The sequence below is a fragment of the Cokeromyces recurvatus genome (genome assembly GCF_025118155.1).
Source record: "Cokeromyces recurvatus strain NRRL 2243 chromosome Unknown BX663scaffold_1, whole genome shotgun sequence".
NCBI lineage: Eukaryota > Fungi > Mucoromycota > Mucoromycetes > Mucorales > Mucoraceae > Cokeromyces > Cokeromyces recurvatus.
The window spans coordinates 639,412-656,213 of NW_026251387.1; the positions used below are offsets into that span (position 1 = coordinate 639,412).

The 16,802-nt window shown below is 32.5% G+C and overlaps 5 protein-coding genes across 5 annotated transcripts; 4 read left to right on the forward strand and 1 right to left on the reverse strand.

Annotated features, from left to right (window-relative positions):
* The first annotated feature begins 23 nt into the window (after positions 1-23).
* Positions 24-2,610, forward strand: BX663DRAFT_491693 (uncharacterized protein). Its single transcript, XM_051525110.1, has 5 exons — positions 24-226; positions 282-1,068; positions 1,183-1,609; positions 1,704-2,465; positions 2,539-2,610. Exons 1-5 carry the CDS (start codon positions 89-91, stop codon positions 2,555-2,557), a joined length of 2,133 nt encoding a protein of 710 aa, XP_051387665.1. The 5' UTR covers positions 24-88; the 3' UTR covers positions 2,558-2,610.
* BX663DRAFT_491697 (Serine/threonine protein phosphatase) lies at positions 2,404-4,160 on the reverse strand. Its single transcript, XM_051525111.1, has 10 exons — positions 4,100-4,160; positions 3,898-4,021; positions 3,769-3,787; positions 3,625-3,696; positions 3,234-3,520; positions 3,076-3,151; positions 2,928-2,995; positions 2,665-2,865; positions 2,539-2,610; positions 2,404-2,465 (listed from the first exon to the last, which is right to left on the reverse strand). The coding sequence occupies exons 1-9, from the start codon at positions 4,114-4,116 to the stop codon at positions 2,554-2,556; spliced, it is 921 nt and encodes a 306-aa protein (XP_051387666.1). The 5' UTR covers positions 4,117-4,160; the 3' UTR covers positions 2,404-2,465; positions 2,539-2,553.
* Positions 4,161-6,830: 2,670 nt separating this feature from the next.
* Positions 6,831-8,820, forward strand: BX663DRAFT_491701 (Low-affinity iron/zinc ion transport protein fet4). Its single transcript, XM_051525112.1, has one exon. The coding sequence runs from the start codon at positions 6,938-6,940 to the stop codon at positions 8,525-8,527; it is 1,590 nt and encodes a 529-aa protein (XP_051387667.1). The 5' UTR covers positions 6,831-6,937; the 3' UTR covers positions 8,528-8,820.
* A 5,672-nt stretch (positions 8,821-14,492) lies between these two features.
* On the forward strand, positions 14,493-15,496 carry BX663DRAFT_528432 (uncharacterized protein; the record flags this gene model as incomplete). Its single annotated transcript, XM_051530163.1, has 4 exons — positions 14,493-14,579; positions 14,605-14,866; positions 15,035-15,228; positions 15,377-15,496. The coding sequence occupies 4 exons, from the start codon at positions 14,493-14,495 to the stop codon at positions 15,494-15,496; spliced, it is 663 nt and encodes a 220-aa protein (XP_051387668.1).
* A 523-nt stretch (positions 15,497-16,019) lies between these two features.
* BX663DRAFT_403820 (uncharacterized protein) lies at positions 16,020-16,466 on the forward strand (the record flags this gene model as incomplete). The annotated part of the gene is made up of 4 exons (XM_051522236.1): positions 16,020-16,057; positions 16,126-16,243; positions 16,328-16,369; positions 16,434-16,466. Coding segments are annotated over 4 exons (231 nt in total), but the record flags the coding sequence as incomplete, so codon positions are not given.
* Positions 16,467-16,802: the final 336 nt, after the last annotated feature.

Consider the following 16,802-nt stretch of genomic DNA (forward strand, 5'->3'; position numbering starts at 1 on the left):
AAAAAAAAAAAAAAGGCTCACATATTGTTTATTTTGTTTTACTTTTCCCTCCTCCTCCCCCTTTCTTCTAAACGATCTTATTTACTTGATGTTTCGTCATATTTCAAAGTTAACTACTTCTGCTTTAAAGTATACAACTGCAGTAGTATCTCAGCAAAATGATGATAATAAACGTATCACTCCTAAACTTATTGAAACTTGGATAAAAGATGTACATTTATGTTTAGTGAGTTTTTTTTTTTTATGGTATAGCTGCTGTTGTCTTATTATGTTATTATTAGGATATCTTATTAGATGATAGAATTCAAGAAGCAGAAAATATGTTTTTTAATTCATTTATTTCTGCTACTAGAAATGAATGTAAAAGTGATGATATCAATAAACAACAATCTCCATTTCATGTTTTTGGATATGCTTTAATGAAGTACATACAAGCGATTCTTAGTATGGAAAACACCAAGATTGATGAAGCTATTATTATAGTTCATCAAGTTGAACATATCTTGAAGCGTTCATTTAATTCTATGAAAATGAAAAAGAGGCCCTTTATTCATAGCAGTACTTCCTTAAAAACGACACAAAAGGACAAGGATGATATCATGATTCATAATTTATCCGCCCTCTCTTTTACTCCTCATCATCGTAGATCCTCTTTTGTTGACGATGAACTTGTTGATCTGCAGATTGATTTACTTCAAGCCAACTGTATACTCATCTTGGCTACACTTCAAATCTTGAAAGATAGTTGGATCGATAGCTTTAAGGCAGTCTATGATTTACGAAAGGCATTTAAAATATATGAACGCCTATTTGAAACGATAACAGACTCAACCATTATAGAATATGAATTATCATTATGTGATCAACAAGAAAAGTCAGAAAGTGTACAGTACTTATTTCTTCGAGCCATGTCGTCTTTAGAACATAAAGGAAGATATTTAAAGGAAATCAATCTTGAGGACAGGACCCGTTCTTGTTCATTGACTTATTTTTTTGATACTATTCAATATGGAAGTTATTTTGGGATTGGTATCTTGAACATCATACTTTCATTCTTACCAGAAAAAGGTATTCGTTAGTCTATTCTATTCTATTCTATTTTATTTTATTTTATTTTATTTTATTTTTTTTCGAATGAGACACCTTAAAGAAGCTTACTGATAAAAATAGTTTCACATCTAGTTGGAAAAATACTAACTAGCCTAGGATTTCAATCTTCAAGATACACAGCTATCGATTTGTTGAAAAAGTCCTATAAAAGTCAAACAATGTATTCCTCCTTAAGTTCTCTTGTCTTGTTAGCATTACATACAAATCTTTCAATCTATATTCAACCACAAATCAATCCTTATTTACTATTTGAAGAAGTTAAATTCATGTTGGAAAGATTAAAGTCAAAATACCCTAATGGACAACTTTGGCAGCTAATAGACGGGAAATTTAAACAAATGGAAGGGAAGATAGATGAAAGCATCTTCATATTGGAAAATACGACGACTACAAAAAGACCTAGCAATTCTTTTGTAACAGAAATCAAAATAAATCATCAAAACACTTCCATCTTAGACTTTTCACAACTTCGATTACTAGTTACCTATGAGATTGGATGGTAAAGATGACATGACATATAAATATATGCATATGTATTTATAATTATTCGAAACTTAGTCTATTGTTTTATATATACATACATATATATATAGGTCTTATATTCTCAGTGGGGATTACTATCAAGCTTCAGAAACGTTTTTTCGTCTAGAAAGTATATGTAATTGGTCTCATCTATTTTATCATTATGTATCTACATGTTGTATGATTGCCAATAAATTATATGACAAGGCAGCATTAGAAATAAATCAAATAGTAAACATGATTCATCAAAAACGAAAGATAGCAAGTCAAATATCGAATAATGAATATTATGCAGAGACTAAAATAAATTCTTGGATTGCATTATCGAAAAAACAAAATACATGCTTGACAAAGGTATTACAGTATCATATTGCAAATCCTATATGGGAGCTTGTTTATCTCTGGGGTAGAACACTATCTTGGGATCAAAAGATAATCAAGAGTATTAAAAGGCAGTCAATCATTTTAACTCACTGGAATGATGATGATGATAATGAAAAAGAATATATAAAGTGCCTACTTATGGGTGTCATCTATCGAGATATAGACAAGAATATTGAACTATCAATAGACTATCTTTACATGATTCTAAGGAAAAGCGACGATGTAACGACAATAAAAAATTTCATAATCCCATATACAATGTATGAAATAGCTATAACCCATTATGTATTACTTAAATCTGCTACCTCTATTTCACTTCAAAATGAATATAAAGACACTATTATGAGTTGGATTAACCGTATAAAGAACTACTATATAAACAATTCACAAGATAAAGAATGGGAAAGTCGAATGCAATTAAAATGTCAACTTTTACTTGAAACTTGTAACTTATAACAAAATTAAACAATAAGAATATAAGCATAATAAAATCAAAAAAATAAAAAAAAATAAAAAAATTACATTATACATTGTTATTTAAAGGAAATAATCAGGTAAAGATTTCTTTTGTGGTGCACCCCGAAAATCATGCTGCTTATTATTAAGTTAGTTATTAAAATATAATGTAAACTTGATGAATATACTTACTTGAGGCGCTGCTTCAAATAATTTATATTGTTTTGTTAAATAATCATCTAATTCCAATATTGCAGCGATGTTACCACATCTATAGCAATAATTAGGTGCTGACCAAACTGTTACAATTGTATCATTAAACATTGGTTTATATCCTTCCATAACTAACTGATGTGCCCGTGCAATAAAATCAAGATTATTTGTATGTAAAAACTAACAAAATATAAACTATTAGAAATGAATCCTATTTTCAGCTTATAAATCTATAAATTTACTCCTTGCACAACATCTGCACCAAACAAGTACCCAGCCCCTCTTGGACTATAGCCCCATCCATCAATTTCTAAATGTATATATCATCATTTAGTTAGCAAGCAAGCAAGCAAGCGAAAAAAAAAATCAAATATATACATAAATGATTACCTTCTGGATCTGACCAAAGCAAATCACACATAGCTCCATCATGAGGAACTTCTTGTTTCCTGTCAATAGTTCGAATCTATTTAAAATAATGATATATTCCCACATATTAATTAAATCGTTCTATATATTGTATATATTTTTGCCTATTTTATGTATACCTGATCTACTGTATTTATGCTAGGAGAAAGACCACCATGCACACAAAACACTTTATCATCAATAATAGCACTTAAACTTAAATAATCAAAAATTTCACAACAATATCTCCAAACATTAGCTGATCCAAATTTACGTGTACATTCGTCATAAAAACCATACACTTGAGTAATCTGTCTACTTTCGTGATTTCCTCGAATAAGTGTAATCCTATCAGGGTATCTAACTTTAAGTGCTAATAATAATAAAAATGTTTCGACTGAATAATATCCACGATCGACAAAATCACCTTAAATTTTAAGGGAAAAAAAAAAGATACATATACACATAAATAAATAAATGTTATTATACAAAGTAGGCTCTAAATATTTATATATGCATATATATATCTACCCATGAATAAATAATTTGTATCTGGGCATTCACCTCCCACTCGAAATAGTTCTTTTAAATCATGGAATTGACCTATTTATAAATCCATTAATTTTCTTGATTAAGATTAATCAAAGCAAATCAAATATTTCTATTTCTATTTACCATGAATGTCACCACAAATCTGTATAAGAAATAATGTAATAATAATAAAAAAAAAGATGGAGAGAGAGAAAGAGAAAAAAAATCTTAATAAAATGTATAGGTGTATATAAGGTGTTCAAGTATATTTACGGTAACTGGAGCATCGACTCGTTGGACATTGCTCTCTTCAATTAAAATCTCTCTTGCTTTTGTACATAGCTCTTTAACTTCTTGCTCTGATATGATTTCTCCTCTTCGTAACTGTTCAAGTTGTCTATTTGTATTTTAACAAAAAGGCAATGTCTTTAGATTGAAAGCAAAAATATCTTTAATTTAATAAAAGCATTCATACCTATCAAGATCAGCCATCGTCGTTTTGTCGAAAGTTATTAATAATAATAATAAAAAAAAAAGAAATAAAAATACGCATTGTTACTGGGTATTTTTTTTTTCTTTTTTTTTTTTTTTTTTTTTTTTGATGAATCGCCGCCTTTTTTATTTTTTTGTACAATGGTGATTCTCAACCAGAGTCAACCTTTTCTAAATAATAATTGTTATTGTTCGGCTTGAGTCGATGCTTGAACGATATTATACCGTTATTAGAGCGAGAAAGAAGTATAGTTATAATGAATGCGCTATTGATAAACTTCTTTTCGAAAAAACTTTGAAACTAAGTCAACATAATTTATAGAAGATTGCTTACTTATTGAGTATCAGTCGTTATGCTTATCAGCATTTTTTTTTTTTTTTTTTGGCTTTGCTTTATTAGAAAAAAAAATGTGTGTGGCTACATTCATAGCTTAGAGAAGGATCTATATTTATTAGAAGAGAAAAAAAAAGTTGAATTTCTAATATTACTTTCTACAGAAGAGAAAAGAAAGTTTCATATCTATTATATGTAAATGGGGCTGGCTTTTCAATTTTTGCTATTATATATTTTGCTGTAAAAATAACTACCAACAAAGAAAAAAAAATACTCCCCAGTAATTATCAATCAGAGAAGACTCTTGGAGTTAACTAAATTCACCGTTTCTTCAGCTCATTGTTTTGTTTTCTGTAATAGCATAAATAATGAAAATTGTATGCGTATTTTAAGAGAATACAAACATTGGGCTAATAAAGTTTTTTAAAGAAAAGAGCTACAAATGGCAGCCTTGTACTATTTAGACTTAATGAGTACAAAACTTTTTTATATTTTTAGTAGTTGTGATACAGACATTTTTCATTATCTTTTTCCTTAAATCAAAATGATGACTACTGCTAAAAAAAAAACTATTTGAAATCATCATAATGATGACACCATTGTATTCAATATGGATGGAGAGTAAATGAAAAGACTTGTATATTTATTTTTAAAATAGATGGAAATTAACATTGTCTTAGATTCAAGTAAAAAGCTTTTGTTATACAATTTTATTAATAATGAGTATTAGAATGTGAATATGACAAGTAGAAATTAATGGTAATAGTAGTGGTAGTAGTGGTAGTAGTAGTAGTAGTAGTAAAAGAAGTAAAAGTAGAAGTAATGAATCTATTATTAATTACATAAAAATTCAAGATTGTTTATTTCTTTTTCTGCAGTTATAACTGTATTCAGTATCTTCTTTACTATTATATGCTTGAATGATGGATCGAAGTGATTGTATTTCTTTTGTTTGTTTTGCAACAAGTGACATTAGTGCATGGATCCTTTTTATATATTGTAATTCAGTTACAGTAGGTGGTGGACGATTGTCCATGTCATATATCACCATTTCTTGATATGAAGAAGATATTTCATAGTGATTTTGCGGTAGTTTATTATCATTTAATATAAACTCAAGCTTTTGTTTCTCTTGTTGGTAAATTGAATTGTATTTATTAGTGGTAGTGGCCATTGTAAATGTATATAAATAAGGGAAATGAAAGGAAGAAGAAGATTATAATAACAATAACTAATAAAAAAAAGGACTCTCCTTTTTATATATCTTTTTTTTTCTTTTTTTTTTTTTTAAATGTTGCATATTACTATTGTTATTATGGCTGAGGAATTTTTGATGTATGTGTAAACTTTGTGCTCAAGCCACACAATTTAAAGCCCATTTTTTTTTTTCATGATGTTCTTGAGAAAGAAGAATATACATGCTTATATGTAGAGAAAGAACCTCTTTCTATGCAAGAATATTATTCTTCTTGTTTTAAATAGTGGACCCTTTATCAGCAAAAAGAATTATATTTATAAATGTAAGCAAATCTTCTTTTCTGTTTTTTCTTTATTCAAAATGGAATCAAAACGTTTGTGAAACTCTTTTTTTTTTTTTTTTTTTTTTTTTTTTTTTTTTTCATTTTCTTTTTTCATTTTCTTTTTTGTTTTTTTTTAAAAAAAAAAGTAACACAGGAACAAAAAAAAAGTTTTGTGTTATGTATAAAAATCGCTAGTTTTCATCAATGCTGAGTATGAACTTAATCTTGGTGATGAAAATATTATGGCTAGAAATATAATAAATCATCATATAGTGAATAAAATTTGCATCATTTATATGCATGATGAATATCATATCTATTTATTTTCTATGTACATTCTTTCTTTTTTTTTTCTTTTATTTATAATAATATCTTTTTTTTTAAAAAAATTATTATTACAGTAAAACATTGAGAGATTTTTCTTATCCAATCAATTAAAACTTATGATAACTTGCTACTAAACCACAAGTGTCTCAATTTAATAAATAATAGGACAAAAGATATAATGAAATCTTTAGAAGTTTTATTTATCAGATGAATACAACATACGATCTATAATATTATTTATTGATATTTTTTATTTCTATTTACATAATATGAGTTTATAAAAATGAAACATGCGATTAAAGTAACTAACAGTATGTAACTTTATATATACATATATATATAAATATATGTATATGTGTATATATACTATATACTAATGTATATTACAATCTGATAAGAAGAAACTTTATATATATTTTTTTTTGGGAAGACGCAGCTGATCGTAAACATATAATGTCTCAATTTTCGGAACTTTTATCTACTGTATTCATCTTCAGTTAAAGCTTTTTTTTTGTTTCTTTTTTTTTTTTTTTTTTTTTTTTTTTGTTATCTTCACTTTTTAATATAAATACGCTAATATTTTATTGATTTTTTTTTAATATAAACTTATATTTTTTAATACAATATTAATTATATTATTATGGAACCCAACATAGAAAAGAAACCTAATGTTTTCAAACGTTTTAGAAATTACCTTAGTTCTCCCGGTAGACAGTTCGCAGTACAGTCTGCTGCACCAACACAATTTCTTCACAAGGGCAATGAGGAGACAGATTGTGATATAAATATTGTTGGCTCAGATTTACCACATAATATCTCCATTTATAATGAAGCCAATAAAAAATCTAGAGGTGCTCGATTCTTTGATAAAGTGACAGATATAGCCGGTTCTAGCTTTATGTTTATTTTAACATGTATTATTTTAATTATTTGGGCTATTTGGGGCGGTGTGTCGAAAGCTCCTGATGAATGGCAAATTGTGATGCAAGACGGTAGCTCTATTCAATGTTATATTTCAGATACCCTTTTAATGAGACAACAACAAAATCATAGTAATCGTTTACTTACCGTTATTGCCCAGTTACGTTCTAGATGCATTACCTTTGATAAACTTGTTAAACAAACTTATGAAAAACATCCAAAACTAACTCCATATGAATTAAAGGAGCTTGCTGAACGTATGCCTGAAGATACTCTTGGTGATGCTACCAAATTACCCACGGAAAATTTCTTTGATGTTTGCTGTAATTGGGCTTCTGAGGCTGTAGGATCTCTTACTTCTTTACTAATTTATAGCGCTGGTGTCATTGCTTGGGTTTGTATCGGTGATTATCTTTCTTGGAGTGATGAATGGCAACTCTATATTAACACAGCTGTTGCAGTTGAACTCACGTTTACCTCCATGTTTTTACAAAATACCCGTCGTCGTCATATGCAATACCTTGAACGATGCCTCGAATGCATTCATGAAATAGATATTAACCTAGAAGTCCTCTTGCGTCAAACAACAGGTGATAATACCCCTAACCCTATCGTCTCTATCCCTCCTACGCCTGTCTCTCGTGGCATTCGTATGATTGATTACTATGGTGATGTTATTGGTACCGGCATAGGCGCCTTCATCTCTTTATGCGTTTTTATCGTTTGGTTTGGTATTGGTTCCCCCATGGGCTGGAGTGATAATTGGTGGTTGATTATTGGTACCTATACTGGCTTGGTTGGCTTCCTCGACGGTTTCGTGTTACGTAATGTTTATTTCCGTCAAGATAATGTTTTAGATGAGCAATTTGATATCCTTACTGATAGTGATAAAGCTATCTTCCAATTCCTCAACTTGTATCTTCCTGAACAAAATGAATCCCCTAAACAAAGTTTCGGTCAAAGATTAAGTGCTCGCATGGGTTATATCTGTGCAACTCCTCTTGCTGTCTTATTTGCTGTTTTAGTGATTATTGGTCTTATCTGCGTTGCCTCTGGTATGAAATGGAATGTAACTGGTCAATTGTTATGTAATTCACCTACCATGATCATTGAAGGCTTCTTACTTATTGTCCTTCTTCAAGCACATAACATGTCAAATACAGTTAGACGTGTTCAAATGAAAGACATCTTTGTTAGAAGAGTTCGATTACTTCATTATATTCGTATGGTTACTGGTGCTAATGAACATTATGATATTAATGAAAAGCATATTCAAGAAAGCACTGTTGTTAATGAAAAGAAAAAATAATAATTCCAGCATGACCCTTATCTAATTGTATACACATCTATTTACTCCCTAATTTATTATTTTTTATTGCCATCAAAACTTATTTCCTCCTCCCTCTCTCTCCTACTGCCTTAAACACATTTATCTTACATTCTCTTTACATACATAGATTCCACTATTACATAATATATATTATTTATTACTCTTTATATATGTATCATGCTTTTTTTATTAAAACTTATAATAACGCATTTTACCCAAAAAATTGAGCAAAATAAAAATGGTTGCTTTGAAACATATTTAATGAAATATACGCGTCGCCCTTTTTTTTATATTTTTTTATATTTTATTATAAAAAAAAACAACAACAACAAACAAAATGAGTTCCTCAGAATTGCTTTATTTAGTGAAATAATACATTTTAATGTATTATACAGAAATAGGATTTATATTTTGGGATAAATGGGAATTTTTTTTTTCTAAACCGGGGGTGAAGCAAGTTATATTATTGTTGGTCGTTCCTTCAACAATCCTTGTTGACTGCGACTCGGACTCCAATGTGGTAACAAGCTCCAAGAGCCGCGCTTTATTTTCCTTTTATAGATAAAAAAATAATAATAAAAATAAAAAATATACTAGAATCCCCTTTTTCCCTTTATACCTTCAAAAGCCGCGCATTCGTGGAAAAATTATGAGTGATATCAATTCAACTATTAGCAATGAACGAACATACACCCAAAGCGAAATGGAAGCAATTGTCCGAGATGTCGTCAAAAAAATGGACATTGAGAAAGAAGAAAGAATCAATGGAGTCGAAATCCCAAGACAGGTCTCCGAGGAATTGGAAAACACTCCCACGCATCAACTTACTGAAAATTTCAAAAAGTTTAGAAGAGAAACCCAACGATACGCTTTGGGAGAATGGACAACACCCGAGAAGATCAACAAATCAATTGCCCCTTATCTCAAAAAACACTCAACAGAAACAGCTTTGGTTGTCAACTCCATTTATAAAATCACAGAAAACACCAGATTCCAAGCAAAGGTTGCTATGGAAATCTTTGAACAACTTCAATACGTCTTGGAAGAAGCAGACCATGACGAAGCAAAAGACATCATCAGCAGATGCAGGGAGCAAAGTCGACGACTGGCAGTCTTTGGGTTGGCCACAGCAAAAGCTCAAGAAAGAGAAGCAAAAGAATATTCAGACAAAGCACTTAACATCCCATTTAGTATCCGCCACCTGGAAACAACAGAAGAGGATAGTAAATCTAAGAACGCCTACAGTGACGAATTTCTTAACAAATACCACCAAGCCAACTTTGAACGAAAACTCGTTCAACAAGCCAGTAGTAATCGTGGAGGAGGACGAGGAAATGGATTCTCAAGTAGAGGATATCAACGAGGAAATAGAAGCTTCGGATATGGAAGAGGTAGTAACAGAGCACGAGGTGCTTTTTTTGGACAGGGTACCTCACAACGGTGGGGAACCCCGCACAACAACAACTCAGCCCAACAACAATCACCCCACCAATCCAATCACACATCCAACCCCCAATAAAATCAATGACGAATTACAGCATCCCAGCAGACGGCATAGCGCCAGGGGGTCGACTACAACATTTTCTCAAGAATTGGCAGTCGATTACAAAACACCCATGGCCATTGTCAGTGATACGAGAGGGTTATCAGATACCTTTGCTAAAAAAACCAACACCTTGGAGATTACGTCGTATAAAGCTAGACCAGATAGAACAATTGGCAGTGGACGAGGCAGTCAACAAATTTATCAAAGCGGGGATAATAGAGGTATCACCAACACAGAACACAGATTATTTATCCAATTTCTTCACAATACAGGAAGCGACAAAACGTCGACCGATTTTGGATTGCCAAATGATCAACAACTATATCCAGTGTCATCACTTCAAGATGGAAGGGGTACCTGCATTGAGGGAAATCATCGAGAAAAACGATTTTATTTGCAAATTGGACCTAAAGGATGCTTATGTGGTCACCCCAATTCACCCAAACTCAAAGAAATACTTGACTTTCCAGAACAAAGGAGTTGTTTATCAGTACAAAACTCTAGCATTTGGGATGAGTGTCAGTCCCAGAGTATTCAGCAAAATGATGCGATTTGCAATAGAACCATTACGAATACAGGGAATACGCCTAGTATATTATTTAGACGACATATGTATTCTGGGTGCGACGAAGGAAGAGGCAACGAACCACACACAAATAGTACTGTCACATATGGAATCATTGGGTTTCCTAATAAATTTCCAGAAGAGTGTCCTAATCCCCTTTCAACAACAGGAATTCCTAGGCTTCAAATTCAATACGAAGACCATGCAGATAGCAGTCCCAGGGAAGAAGATCTCAAAACTCATGGTTCGAACCAAACAAGCTATAAAAGCCACACCTCACCAATACAATTGTCGATGGTATGCCAGTATGATGGGGAAGATGACTTCCATGATTCCAGCCATCGGAGAAGCCCTGTTACACATCAGATACATGCAGAGGGATCTCTCCCTAACACTCAACAGACATCTACAGAATTGGAATGCACCAATGACACTATCGGAGGACAGCAAGAAAGAACTGCAATGGTGGACAAGTTGGATGGTGAAGAAGAACGGCCTGCCAATAAAGAAATTAGCACCCAATCAACCGAAGGCGGCAACAATATATGTAGATGCGTCAGACCTAGGATGGGGTGTGAGCTCTGGCACGATGCAAACCACTGGAGCATGGACGAACGAAGAGAACACCATGTCAATCAATGCAAGGGAGCTGACAGCGATATATTTTGCTCTAAAACTACATGCCAAAGACTTCAAGAATCAACACATCAAAATATTTACAGACAACATGACTGCTTTGAAATACAGCAGCAAGTCGGGAGGCACAGCATCTCGAACACTACAGGACCTAGCAGTGAAGATACAAAATCTATGCAACCACTACAATCTCAAAGTCGAATACGAACACATACCAGGACTGGAGAATATTCGAGCAGATTGGCTGAGCAGACAGCATCACACCGCAACAAAAAACTTACTCTACGAGGCCCTATTACCGAAACGGCTATTTCGAATGATCAACCAGAGATGGGGTCCTTTAACAGTAGATGCATTTGCAGACAGGATGAACACCAAACTACCAATATTTTGGAGCATGCGACCAGATCCGGAGGCAGCAGCAACAGATGCTTTTCAACAAACGTGGAAAAAACAGGGAATGTACCTATTTCCTCCATGGAAGTTCATACCGCAAGTGATGCAGATAATAAAACAGCAACGAATCCAGAAGGCAGTATTAATCACACCGTATTGGCCAACCCAGTTCTGGTTCCCGTCCTTATTGCAAATGAAACACATCAACAAACCTCTGATGTTCAAGATAAGAAGATGGAAGATGACCGCATGGCACTTATCTGCAACAAGAGGAAAACCGCTGGTCACTTGGAAGAGGACACAGTGGAATTTTTGACACATGCCCAGAGACGTAAAACACAAAAGAACTATAATACTGGGTGGAAAAAATGGTCACAATGGTGCGCAGCACAACCAGTACCAATACAGCCTACCACATACGACGAAGCCAATGTATTACGTTTTTTGTTAGAAAATCGACACTTTTCATACCAATACCTAAATAGTTTGAGATCAGCTTTAGCATCTGTCTTTAAAGTGTTGCATCCAGAAAAGGGTCCGTTAGCTGCAAAAGAACCCATAGTTGAATTCTTTAAAGCAAAACGAAGATCAGAAGTCAACATTCCTACCAAGCAAAATCTCCAAATATGGGACACAAATATACTGGTGGACTATATCGCAAAAGAATGGCCAAAAAATCAATCTATCAACTTATATGAATTACAACAAAAAACAATTTTATTGTTATGCTTGACGACTATGGCAAGACCAAGATCAGATGTTGGCAGAGTGCAGTTTAGAGATGTACAAATGGAGCTTAGAAACGAAGAACCAGTGTCAGTTCTTATACATTTCAGAGAAGCGAAAGAGACTCAAGTGAAATCTGTTATACTAGGATTGGCAGATGACAATGACATGTGCCTTGTTTCCACACTTTTCGACTTTTTACAAAGGTCGAGCCATCTTCGCAATAACCTTCCTATAGACCATAGTTTGTTTTTGGCATTCATTCTCGAACCAGACAAGGTGAAATCCGCTAGTCCTTCTACTGTAGCTACATGGGTTTCAAAAGCAATGGAAAAAGCGGGTATTGACACTAGTTCTTACAAACCACACTCTATCAGGTCAGCTTCAAGCACCAAAGCAGTTGAAAATGGAATAACGATTTCGGAGGTCAAACAACATGCTAATTGGAGTCATAATTCCAATACATTTGAACGATATTACCTCAAGCCAAGCACGCAACTTAACGACAGCACCAGAATAGCAAACTCAATTGTTTCTATCAAAGGAAAAAATACCACATTGGAGTCCGAGTCGCAGTCAACAAGGATTGTTGAAGGAACGACCAACAATACGTCCGTTGACGAAGACGAGGATGAAAATGTGGTAACAACCCGACCCACATGGCTTTCTTGGCTACAAGAAACTTGGAAAAATTGATTCCAACTATCTTTTTATGTTTTACTTTTAATTCTATATTTATTTCATTCATGTTCCCCTCCCTTATATCAAAACCAATTGAGTTTTCTTCCGACTTTTGAAGGTATAAAGGGAAAAAGGGGATTCTAGTATATTTTTTATTTTTATTATTATTTTTTTATCTATAAAAGGAAAATAAAGCGCGGCTCTTGGAGCTTGTTACCACATTTTCATCCTCGTCTTCGTCAACGGACGTATTGTTTCTAAATAACTAAAACAAATATAAATATTTTCTTATTTTGGAATAACAATCGTAAATTATAAATAGCTCTTTACTTTCTATATGCACAATAAAAATTTTTCAAAATTTTTATTATTATTCTTTATCAAATTGTATAACACGTCAACGTTGTTATTTTTAGTAGTACAACTCTGATTTACTCATGAGTAAATTCCCAATACATCTAATATCTTGTTCTCATACAAGTCTTTTTTTTTTTTTTTTTTTTTTTTTTTTTTTTTTTTTTTTTTTTTTTTTTTAAAAAGAAAAAGAAAAATTAGCCTGTATCGTTGAAAAAAAATAGGAACATTTATTTTATTTTTATTTAACTAATACTTACGAGTATTTTTTTTTTCTTTCTTTCAAAGACATACTAGTATTGTATTCAGGAAATCTAGTTTTAGTAATGTTATCACAATTGCATAAGTATTTCACATGTAATAACTATTGGAACTATATTAATCAGCTCTAGCAAGCTATATTTAGATATCTTTGACCAACAAGAATACACGGATAAAGTAACGATTAATAGCTCTACAGTTGACTTCTCCAATAATGAAACACATAATTTTCTATATGTGACATGCTATTCTTTGATTACAGAGACTCAAATAATATTTTATGAATTTAGGGATCTCCTTTACAATAAAGATACTTTGAAACCCTAGACAATAACTTTTAGATTCGTTTTCCCATCACGGTGTACATCTATTATTCATACTCCAAATCATATACCCGTCTTTCCTTATCTTTTACTCTTTGATATACTCATATTTATTCATCAAAGTTTATAGATACTAATTTAAAATACTTTGCAGATACTTAAAACGAGAATAAGCTCAGTAATCATATCATTATACTCAAATGGTAATGATTTTACCTTTACTGTCTTTACTACTACTAATTCCTTTAGATGTTATAATGCTTTTTTGGAATATCCTCCTCCTTCCCATCCTTACAATATTTCTACTTCAAACTTAGACAATGTTAGTATTTTTTTGGACGAATTAAAATTAATTTTCATATAGTTTGTTTACCTTTTTGGATGAATAAAAAAGGAGATTCAGATACAGATGCAAGAATGGGACAAAGGAGAAATTAATTGGAGACAGAACGTTAGATGAGATTCAGGAAAAAAAAAAAGTGCTATTTTTTTTTTCGTAAAGACTTCTTACCTGTAAAATCTTTAAGCCAGCACCTCAACGGAGTGAGATGTGGCAAACACATTGGAGGTAGCGCTTTGTCACAAAGGATTTGATCGTTTACTCGCTACTCACTTCTACACGCAGATAGTCCGACCACAACTCGAATATGGTCTAGCTATTAGTCTACTCAGTGCAAAGGATATCCAACAACTGGAATCTTGTCAAAACACATGCATAAGACGGATATTTGGTGGCTCTAGTCAATCATCAGTAAAGGTGATGCTTCATATGGTAAACCAACCATCGATGAAGGTTAGGGTGTCCATTCTGCAGGCCCAATTCGTTTTCCGTGCTATTGATTTACCGGATGATAATTTGCTCGCTAAATTACTTCCTAAGCTTCAAGCCTCCACCTTCAGCACTTAATGGTATAAACTCATTCAAACACCATGCTGGAGACTCTGTGCTGCCAATTCCATTCCGTTAGACCGACGCTCCTTTCGAAAACATCGTTAAGAATTTCTTGAAGAGAATTTTCAGCAACTACGTGAGGGGACACGCTCTGTTTTGCTTTCCGCTTGCCGCCCCAATCTGATTATTGATCCGATACTCTGGTTACCCATGACACACAGTGAGCGTAGTCAAACTATTCGATGGCGTCTTGGTTGGTTACCCGGAGGAATACCTAAAGCCTGCCCATATCATCCTCATGTACACTTTTAGTCGGTCACACACCACTGAATGCTTGTACATGCACATCCGTTTATTCTTGCCACGATCAATTGCAGATCCCCTTTCCTTTCTTTTAAATCATCTCCCTCAGCATAAGTACCGAAATTCTCAGGATGTTTCTGCCTAGTTCTATCGCTGGCCAGTTATGTGTACCATCCTACAGGAAATGGGTTACTTAATGCACGATAAACTACCCCCTCCACTTCTTGATCCAGGCAGAAAATTACTCAACTGGTTGTCTCTTTAAACTTGTTAGCAATATTCCCCTTTCTTTCTCACCTTCTCTTCTTCCTTTCCTTTACCTTTTTACCTCTTGTCCCATAAGAGGGTTTTTAGATACTTTTTTTTTTCACATAATTTGAACTGACCTGGGCAATCCAATATAATAAAGATATTATGTGCTCACAGATCACTTTATAAATTCTAATTTATAAAAATAATAAAAAAAAAATGTTTAATCGTAGTAATTATGTAATAAATTCACCACATGCTACACTTAAAAAAAAAAAAATGAAAAGGGGAGGCAGGAGGGGATTTAAATTTGTTTAAAGATGAGAAGGCTGTTTAATGTGGGGATTTTTTTTTAAAAAAAAAATCGTGACGTATTTCCTGCGTCCAAGCACCCAGGACAACCACTTGTTCATTATTATTATTATTATTATTTTTCCTTTCAAAAAAAAAAACTAATTTCTTACATTTATAATAACAATGGTATTTCAAATCATATAAATTTAAATTTTTGATGCAGCTGTATTCATCAGTTATAATAGGGCGCTGTCAGTCGTTATCCTTATCCTAAAGACGCTTGGTAAATAAATAAATAGATATTCAATCATCCTCCACATTTTTTATTTTAGTTACTAAAATTTATATTAGGTCTCCTGCAGGTGGTTGGTGGTCTCAACCTAAGAATTGGAAATCAAACACCCTTATTGCAGCATTTGGTATGGCAATCACACTTGGTGCTATTTGGAAAGTCTCAGCTGATAAAGAGGTACATTTCCAGGATATAAGTTTACCTATATCTGTTGTTGTTGTTGTTGTTTTTGAACCAATTTTTTTCTTTTTCCTCTTGTAGATTCGCTATCAAGAACCCAAGCGTTGGATTCCTTCTATGATGGTATTTGATTTTAACAAAAAAAAACTTTAGTCAACATATTCTAATAAAATATATTTTCAAATAGTGGGCAAAGCAATATAAAGATCGACAACAATAGATATATAAATATAAACATATATAAAAAAGAATAAACTATTCAGGCTTACTTCAAAAACACCCACCCACACACCCACCCACACCCGAATACACATATTAGAATGATTATCCTCGAGTTGAATCGAGTCAGTGATTTTTATTTAATAATTATCAAAGTTATTCACTAGAATACATGTATTTTATATCTCATAAATCATCACCTCTGTTATTAGTATGAACAGTTTCTCTTTCGAACATAGTTGATAAAGAAGACTTAGATTCAATAATAGTACTTGAAGGGATCAAATTTAATTCATTGTTATTATTTGATGGCTTAAAGAAAGGTTCTAAATGAATA

Bases quoted from the DNA above. Each gene is read 5' to 3' on its own strand.
- BX663DRAFT_491693 (XM_051525110.1), top strand. From the start codon at position 89: ATGTTTCGTCATATTTCAAAGTTAACTACTTCTGCTTTAAAGTATACA. The intron at 1,069-1,182 runs GTATTCGTTAGT...TTTCACATCTAG, and splicing joins TTCATTCTTACCAGAAAAAG to TTGGAAAAATACTAACTAGC. The intron at 1,610-1,703 runs GTAAAGATGACA...ATATATATATAG, and splicing joins GTTACCTATGAGATTGGATG to GTCTTATATTCTCAGTGGGG.
- BX663DRAFT_491697 (XM_051525111.1), bottom strand. The intron at 3,521-3,624 runs GTAGATATATAT...TTAAAATTTAAG, and splicing joins TACAAATTATTTATTCATGG to GTGATTTTGTCGATCGTGGA. The intron at 2,996-3,075 runs GTAATCATTTAT...ATATACATTTAG, and splicing joins GCTTTGGTCAGATCCAGAAG to AAATTGATGGATGGGGCTAT.
- BX663DRAFT_491701 (XM_051525112.1), top strand. From the start codon at position 6,938: ATGGAACCCAACATAGAAAAGAAACCTAATGTTTTCAAACGTTTTAGA.